The sequence below is a fragment of the Peromyscus eremicus genome, chromosome 7 (assembly GCF_949786415.1).
Source record: "Peromyscus eremicus chromosome 7, PerEre_H2_v1, whole genome shotgun sequence".
Lineage (NCBI taxonomy): Eukaryota > Metazoa > Chordata > Mammalia > Rodentia > Cricetidae > Peromyscus > Peromyscus eremicus.
Window position 1 is genome coordinate 100,691,624 of NC_081422.1, and position 8,307 is coordinate 100,699,930.

The 8,307-nt window shown below is 57.7% G+C and overlaps 1 protein-coding gene across 1 annotated transcript; it reads left to right on the forward strand.

Moving 5' to 3' along the window:
* The first annotated feature begins 686 nt into the window (after positions 1-686).
* On the forward strand, positions 687-7,635 carry Dusp7 (dual specificity phosphatase 7). Its single transcript, XM_059267093.1, has 3 exons — positions 687-1,224; positions 2,590-3,024; positions 5,479-7,635. The coding sequence occupies exons 1-3, from the start codon at positions 705-707 to the stop codon at positions 5,784-5,786; spliced, it is 1,263 nt and encodes a 420-aa protein (XP_059123076.1). The 5' UTR covers positions 687-704; the 3' UTR covers positions 5,787-7,635.
* Positions 7,636-8,307: the final 672 nt, after the last annotated feature.

Consider the following 8,307-nt stretch of genomic DNA (forward strand, 5'->3'; position numbering starts at 1 on the left):
GACCCTCCCAACTCAGGTCGGGAACCTATGGCCATCAGGGGGAGGATGGGGTCCTCTAAAACTGAGACCGCCCAACACAGAGCACGGCACGTAGTAGGAATTCAGTTTCCATTTGTTGAATGAACGAGGTCAGAGAATGAATGAGGCTAACAGACGAGGAGAGGAAAGGCTGGCTCTGGGTGGCCGCCCCCCACGCCCCAATCCCGGAGAAACTCGGCTTCTGTAAATGTTGGGTGGGGTCCCCGTGCAGCCTTCCTGCAGGGCACAGATCTGGGCGCTCAGCCTGAGGGGATCCACGGGGGCACCTTGGCTGGGGCACCTTGGCTGGGCCCCCTGGGCAGGTCGTAGCCAGGTCCCGGCTAGGCGGGACCGCAGGAGCCGGCCGAGGGCGCTCCCGCGCAGCTTGCGGGGGAGGGGCTGCGGAGGCGCGGTGCCTTTAAGCCCAGGCGCCGGCCTCGCGGCCCCGCCTCCCGGAGGACGCCCGGGCGCGCGGCCGCCGGAGCCGCGGTTTAATTGGGGCTGTCAGGCCGCGGCACGCGCGGAGGGCCGGCCGGGCGGGACTGAGGCCGGAGGCTGGGAGGCCGGGGCGGCGGGCGCGCGGCTCGGCGGGAGGCGGGCGCCCGGAGACGCGGCTGGGGCCAGCGCGGCCGGGGCGCCGTCCCAGGGCTGGGTTGCCCGGCCCCGGCCCCGGCCCCGGGCTCCCCATGAAAAACCAGCTCCGCGGGCCCCCAGTGCGGGCGCACATGTCGGCTTCGGGGGCGGCGGCGGCGGCTGGGGGCACCCGGGCGGGGTCGGAGCCCGGTGCGGGATCTGGGTCCGGCGCGGGCATCGGGGCGGGAGCGACGACAGGAGCGGGGGCCATGCCCTGCAAGAGCGCCGAGTGGCTGCAGGAGGAGCTGGAGGCGCGCGGTGGCGCGTCCCTTCTGCTGCTGGATTGCCGGCCGCACGAGCTCTTCGAGTCCTCGCACATCGAGACGGCCATCAACCTGGCCATCCCGGGTCTCATGCTGCGCCGCCTGCGCAAGGGCAATCTGCCCATCCGCTCCATCATTCCCAACCATGCTGACAAGGAGCGCTTCGCCACGCGCTGCAAGGCAGCCACCGTGCTGCTCTACGACGAGGCCACGGCTGAGTGGCAGCCCGAGCCCGGCGCTCCCGCCTCGGTTCTCGGCCTGCTCCTGCAGAAGCTGCGGGACGACGGCTGCCAGGCCTACTACCTCCAAGGTGAGAGCAGAACCGAGACCCCAGACGGCATTGGGGTTGCGCCGCTGCTCCCTGGCGCCCTCGCTGCAGGCTGTTTCCTTTCCGCACGCTTGGCCAGGCCGGGCGCCACGTCGCCCCTGGCCCGAATCCGCCCTTCTTCTGGGAGCCATCCCCCAAGGCGTGGGTTTAGCCAGGCACAGGGTACCCAATCTGTATCTTCTTTCTTAGCACCATTTGGTGGCCGAAACAAACTTTTCCCCCTTCCTATTAATTTTTTTCCCCTGTTGATGGGGAGGCAGCAGCGCACAGGCTCCCACTGAGCTCCTCCGAGGAGGGGAGAGATCACAGCTGGAACCCAGAAAGGAGCAGGGCCCACAGGCTAGCCTGGAATTCGTGTCATTAGAAGGCTAGGATCGGGAAGGCACCTTTCACAGTACCACCCAACCTCCTGTGCATGGGGGCCTTTTATGTTGGGTTCTCTGGGATCCTAGTATGGCCCCTACCGACCAGGATTGCGGCTTCTTGGAGGCACTTGGGCAGGATGTGGGCAGTGGCCCAGGTGTGTGTGTTGGGAGGGGGGGTGTCCTCAGTCGGTTGCCCCCGAGTTTATAGAAGGGGGAGGCTGGCAGGCGGCCGGCAGGGGGGCTAGTGGCTGCAGCCGGTGTTTCCAATTAACATTCCAAAATGGCCTCTTGCTGGCAGCAGACAGGCGGGGAGGGGAGGGGAGTCCTGCGGCACCCTCGGGTGCCGCAGGGCCATGCCTAGCTGCATGGTGCTCCTTGTCTCTCATGTCCTTGTATAGCCCCCGTGGCCCTTCTCTGTGGGTCACATGCGGGGGTTGGGGGTGGGTGCTTGTCTTGAGGAAGGGCTCCAGAGAAAAGTGGATCACTAGTACCCATTTCCCCTCTTGCTGGGGGAAAGGACCAACGGGATCTTCACACCATCCCCTACAAAGTGCGGTTGCCTAGGCCCTCTGCCTCTGACTGGCCAGTGGATGTTTTCTGGCGCCTCTCTCATTTCGGAATGGGGTTTGCTGACCTACAGGTGCTAGCCTGAGATGGAGCGTTGGCTTTTCTTTACCCATTAGCTCCTACTGAGCACTCAGGTGTGTTAGAGAGATGTGGGCCTGTCCTCAGATGCTCTTTATCAAGTATCAATCCCATAATAATCCCTGGGGTTATGGGAAAGGGCTCAGATCTTAGGCCTCAGTTTCCTTATCTGTGAGGTGGTATTAGTTTTGATGGCAAGACCACATTGAGTGGGTACATTGTCCTTTTGACGTGGACATGCTGTGGCCTTTGACTTGGGGAATCCTGGCCGTGAATAGTGTTTCACGGCCCTTTTGGACTCACCAGACCCCCTGCCCCCATCTTGCCCTGGCCACAGGTGGTTTCAACAAGTTCCAGACGGAATACTCAGAGCATTGTGAGACTAACGTGGACAGTTCGTCCTCTCCGAGTGGCTCGCCACCCACCTCTGTGCTGGGCCTGGGGGGCCTGCGCATCAGTTCTGACTGCTCGGATGGCGAGTCAGACCGAGAGCTGCCCAGCAGTGCCACCGAGTCGGATGGCAGCCCTGTGCCGTCCAGCCAGCCAGCCTTCCCAGTCCAGATCCTGCCCTACCTCTACCTCGGCTGTGCCAAGGACTCTACCAACCTGGATATACTTGGCAAGTACGGCATCAAATATATCCTCAATGTCACACCCAACTTGCCCAATGCCTTTGAGCATGGTGGCGAGTTCACCTACAAGCAGATCCCCATCTCTGACCACTGGAGCCAAAACCTCTCCCAGTTCTTCCCTGAGGCCATCAGCTTCATTGGTAAGTTCCTTTGTGCACTGGGCAGAGTGGGTGGGTGGGCGAGGCAAGGTGTGTGAGGGACGCTGGGTGTCGCCCCTGCCCAACTGGGTACCTCTGGGCCTGTCAAGACCTGTGTGTGCTCTGCATGTGCCAGCGTGTGCCCGTGGGTGTATACCCATGCTTGCTGTGACTCACCGAGTCCCTCGGGCCCCTCTACCTGTTAGGACCTGAGCAGTCCCCTGAATCCTGGACTCCCCCAGCTCTCATCCCCTCCTGGGCGCTCTCTCTGGTCCGACCTGTGTTTTTCTGGCTTTGCTGTAGTTTCAAGCGCAGCAAGCTGAAACATCACAGCTTACAGACTCCCACGGGTCTCACTTGCTCTGCATCACGCCTCGGCACATGTGTCTCTCCAGGATGGGGGCCGTCACGATGCCTCTTTGGGCTTTATTGTGGATCTGAAAGGGCTAGAAGGTAGCTCTGGAGCCAGACTGACCCCAAACGGGCAGCTTCGGACATGTGATGCCCCCAAGTGCCCCTATGGGACCCAGATGCTCTTAGCTGCCTACATAGAAGAAGGTGGAGGCAGCTTGAGGAAGGGCCTCCATCCCCGACCTCAGCTGACTCAGGCTCCCCCTCCTGCTTCCTCCTTGGCCAGCTGGCTTGGAGGTCATCTCTTCTGGCCTCGAGTCTTAACTAGGCAGCCAGGAAAGGACGCAGGCTCGGGATAAACATAAACCCTGTGCCCTTTGAGCCTGGCGCTTCTGTTTCTGCCCAGCCTCCAGTGGCAGAGCGAGAGAGGACCTGGGCAGTGTTTTCCAGATTGATGGCCACTGTGTCCAGCTGAGGGCGTTTGGTGTCAGCTGGGCTGGGCTAACTTTAACAACAGGAAGTGGGAGGCTTCCCCGCCTCATCCGCTTACTGGGAACCAAAACTAGGTGCCCAGGCTGGGAGGAAGGAAGGAAGCTGAGGCCTGGGGGAGGGGCTGCCCAGCGCTCCCAGCCCTGCCCCAGGGGACAGAGCCAAGCACTCTGGCGGTGCTGCCTCAGTGTTTGGGCTCCCACACAGATGGAGGGTGCAGAGAGGGGGACCCCAGTTTGCTCAGGACTCAACCTGGCTTGTGGGTGGTTTTATTCTTAAAAGCTCTCCTCCATTCCTGGTGAGGAACAAGGAAACAGAACAGGATACAGAAGTGGAAGGGAAGGTTCCCCTTATTTGACAAGTGAAGGAAGCTCGGGGTCCCAGCCTCCCACGAGGACCCAGTGAGACAGGATTGCCCACACTCTGAAAACTTAAGGAAAAGTTTCAGTGTGGATCACCTGGGAGTGACTGTGCTGTGGCATTCTGGGGGCTTTTCCTTTCACCTCTTCCCCAAATTTCAAAGCCAGACCGCTTGACCCTTTACAGAGCCCTATCTGTCACCTCTCCTGACAACCCTGTCCCCAGTACCAAAGCCCATCAGTCCTACTGTCTGCTTACGAGTAGTTCCCCTCAGATGAACAGAGACCATGAGGAGAAACTTGCCAGGCCAGAGGCAGTCAAGAATTATGGGTGAACAAGTGTATCTTATAGGAGAGCATCAGTTGCGTACTGTGTGCCTGGCTTCCAGGAGGCGTGGAGGCAGGGATCATAAGGACCCTGGGACCGTCTCTTGTTCATGTCCCTGGCAGCAGTGGTACAGAAAGAAGCTGCTGCCGTGGGGTCTAGGGGAGAAGGTCCCAGCACCACAGGTCATTAGCTCCGTCGATGTTTGTAGAGTTCCTACTGTGTGCCAGGCAGAGGTGTCTGTAGTGGCCCTGAGGGAAACTGAAGGGTCATGGGAGGAAGAAAGGGGACTAGCTGTGGTAGGAGATGTCGTCTCATCCCTGGGTCTTCAGGAGCTAGAGTTAAGGTGTTGGGGACTGGTTGGGTAGAGCACATGGCCATGCTGGGCCCAGCCACCCACTTCTTTCCACAGATCCCAAGCCCACATTCTAGGATGTGCTGGGAGTCCCCATGGGAGCGGGTGCTAAGTAGAAGGACCCTCTGTGTGTGTGGCCTTGTCACTTTGCTTCTGCATCTGTTCTCACATTGACACAATGGGTTTACTGGCTGTGGTGCCCTCAGGAGGATGTGGGTGACACCCTTTGTACCACTTGTGGCCATGGTGGGGCTAGTAGTGATCCCAGTGGTGACAGTAATCGTGCTTGGTGAAGCCTTCCTTGGCTCAGGTCCCTACGAAAGTCCTGAGAATAAATAAAGTCAGGCTGCATCGAGGAGGACCCTGCGGCACAGAGGCAGCCAGGGCTCAGCTGTAGCATGGCATTGTCTTCTACCACCCCATCCGTGCTGGGCTTTATCGGGCCCTTCAAGCATCAGGCTGTGCTGGCCAGCCACTGCCCTCTGTACCTCAGCTCTTCTGCTGTGACCCCTCTGCCCACCTGTTTGGGAGGTTTCTTGGAGATGGCTCTACTCTGACCCGTGTTCCTGTTGTTTCAGATGAAGCCCGCTCCAAGAAGTGTGGTGTCTTGGTGCACTGCCTAGCAGGCATCAGCCGTTCAGTGACAGTTACTGTAGCCTACCTGATGCAAAAGATGAACCTGTCCCTCAACGATGCCTATGACTTCGTTAAAAGGAAAAAATCTAACATCTCGCCCAACTTCAACTTCATGGGGCAGCTGCTGGACTTTGAGCGGACGCTGGGGCTCAGCAGCCCATGCGACAACCATGCTCCCAGTGAACAGCTCTACTTTTCCACACCCACCAACCACAACCTGTTCCCAATCAACACACTCGAGTCCACGTGAGGCCTGATGAACTGATGGGCGCAGCACCAGGGTCTCCCAGCCTTCCACAGGGCCTGATGGCGGGGGGAGGCCTAGCCTGCTGCTCCCCTGGCCTGAAGAACCCACAGATGTCACCTGTGTCCAGAGAACCAGGCTGAGCTCCCATGTTGTCCCGGGCAGGGCCCACAGCAAGGCCGCTTGTGGTAGCACTTGCCGGAGTGGCTTCAGCTTTCCAGACATGGGTGGCTGAAGTGAGCATTGGCCTCAACTTTCAGACTTGTGGCTTGGGGGCCAGTGGGGCTTTGTCTCTGCCCCAGGACATCCATTCTGCTGATGGCCCAGCCATTGTGACTGTTTTTAAAGACATATCCACAGACCTGAGTTTACTACTTCTGGCAGGTAAATCCAAGCTCCCTGGAGCACCGAGAGTATTCAAGCTCTTCTTGACTTTTTCTTTTTCTTTCTTTCTTTTTTAACAAAAAGTGTTATTTTTCGGGCTACATGCAACAGTGGATTGTATAAACCAATATTTCACCCCTTAATCTGCAAGAGAGAGAGAGAGATGTTCTCAGTTTCTTTTCTTCCTATTTCAAAAAGCAACCATTGGCGTGTTTTCTTTTTGTTCTCAGTGGAAAAGACAAACCACGTGTTCTTCACCAGATGCATTCTGCACATGTGTGAAGCCTCTGTTTTCCCAGCAGGCCATTCTTGAAGGAGTGGGTGGGAGGCTGCTCTCCAGGCATCAGGACCCCTGGTTATACCTTCTCCTACCTGTGGCCCAGACCAGTTCAATGCCTCATGTGCACTAGCCAGTTGCTGCGAGTTGTACTTGGTGGGCACTGGTGGTCTCTGGGTTATCTGCCCTCCTGCCCACCTTCTGAGAGTCCTGCAGACCTCTCCGAGGCAGAAGGTGGTGGTTCTGCCACGTCTTAGGGCTGGAGGTGCTGCCACAGGGGAATGCCAAGCAGTAGTGTTAGCCATGTGGGCTCAGTCCCTAAGAGGGCTGGGCCCTGGCCCTGTATTAATTTCCCTTCCACTATGTCATCATCTCTGTCTCTAACTGGGAAGAGAGACCCCACAGTGCCTGGGTACAGCGTGGATGATGGGGTCCACCCTGCCTCCCCAGTCTCTTCCCTCACCCTCACCGTGGCTTTGATCCGGTTACCATTCCCAGCCCCCTTGTCCAGGTGCACACCTGCCCTGGCCTGCGCTGCCTGTGCCTTTTACCTGCAGGCAACTGAACACCCACTGCAACCCAAGGAAGCGCTGGGGCAGGTGGGGCAAGGACAGGCCAGTGGAGGGAGTGTGAGGCTCTGGCTGCCACCCAGTATCCATAGCACAAAGCCACAGGTTCCATAATGCTCCCCCGGCTTTATTCCTTTTCAAGCCTCTTTCTCATCAGAAACCATGCGGAATGGAAAGGGGAGTGCTGGGGTCCTGGTGGAGCCAGCACCCGACCCGCAGTGGGCAGTGAACGAGGCCACAGAAATGCCACCCCACCACATCTTACCTCACAGGGGTGGTTTTCAGGGATTCTTTAGGGCAGCAGGTTAAAAATCTTGCCACAGTCGAGAAATTGACAAAAAAGCTTCCATGCTGTACATGGTATGTCTGTCTGTCTGTCTCTCTCTCATTTAAAAAAAAAAAATCTTGAAAGATGGATCAGAGTGTAAATGAGGGTATACCAGAGGGTGGCCAGTTTTGCTTTGTGATCTTATGAAGGAAAATTTGTGACCCTACATATATACATATATATACATACACACACACACACACACACACACACACACACACACACACATACATATATATCCCGAGCCAGCAACGGGACTTTGTTTATATTGCAAATAAATATTATTTTTTCTTTAAATGGAGTCATGGTGTTCAATAAGGGCCTGGGGAGGTGAGGCAGAAGTAGTGTGGCCTGTTCCCATGAGAGTGGGCCTCACCTTGCCTACGGTCTGTCGGGAGGTGCTCCAGTCTAGGAGGGAGCAGCCAGTGCTTCTGGATGAAGCCTTTCCCATCACCATCTTTAGAGTCAAGCTGGGTGGTGGTGGTGCACACTCGGGAGGCTGAGGCAGGCAGATCTCTGTGAGTTCGAGGCCAGCTTTGATCTACAGAGTGAGTTCCAGGACAGCCAAGGCTACACAGAGAAACCCTGTTTTGAAAAAGCTTAGGTAGAGCCAAGCTCACGGTGACACTAATCTTCTCGTGTTTGGCATGATTAGCTTGTGTTTTTCTGGTGAGGGTATGGGCATGCTCAGGCCTCCATTGGGGCTCCCACTGATAGGTGGCTCTGATGAGTGAGGGCCACAGCAGGCCCTTATTGGAGATGTGCTTCAATCCCCTTAGGCTGTGCCTGCATCAGGTGGACACAGGTGCAAGGTGGGTAGGCAGGGTCAGAGGTGAGGGCAGCCTCACCTCTCCCGGGACTTGCCCCTCTGCCTCCAGGCTCCTCTCTGACCTTGTCTCATTGCTGCTCACGAGTTACAGAGCACCGGAACAGTCACTACCTTCGCCAGGTTCTTCCACCGTAGGTGCC

Coding starts and splice junctions, on each gene's coding strand:
- Dusp7 (XM_059267093.1), top strand. CDS start 705: ATGAAAAACCAGCTCCGCGGGCCCCCAGTGCGGGCGCACATGTCGGCT. Junction 1,225..2,589: donor CCAGGCCTACTACCTCCAAG/GTGAGAGCAGAA, acceptor CCCTGGCCACAG/GTGGTTTCAACAAGTTCCAG. Junction 3,025..5,478: donor TGAGGCCATCAGCTTCATTG/GTAAGTTCCTTT, acceptor CTGTTGTTTCAG/ATGAAGCCCGCTCCAAGAAG.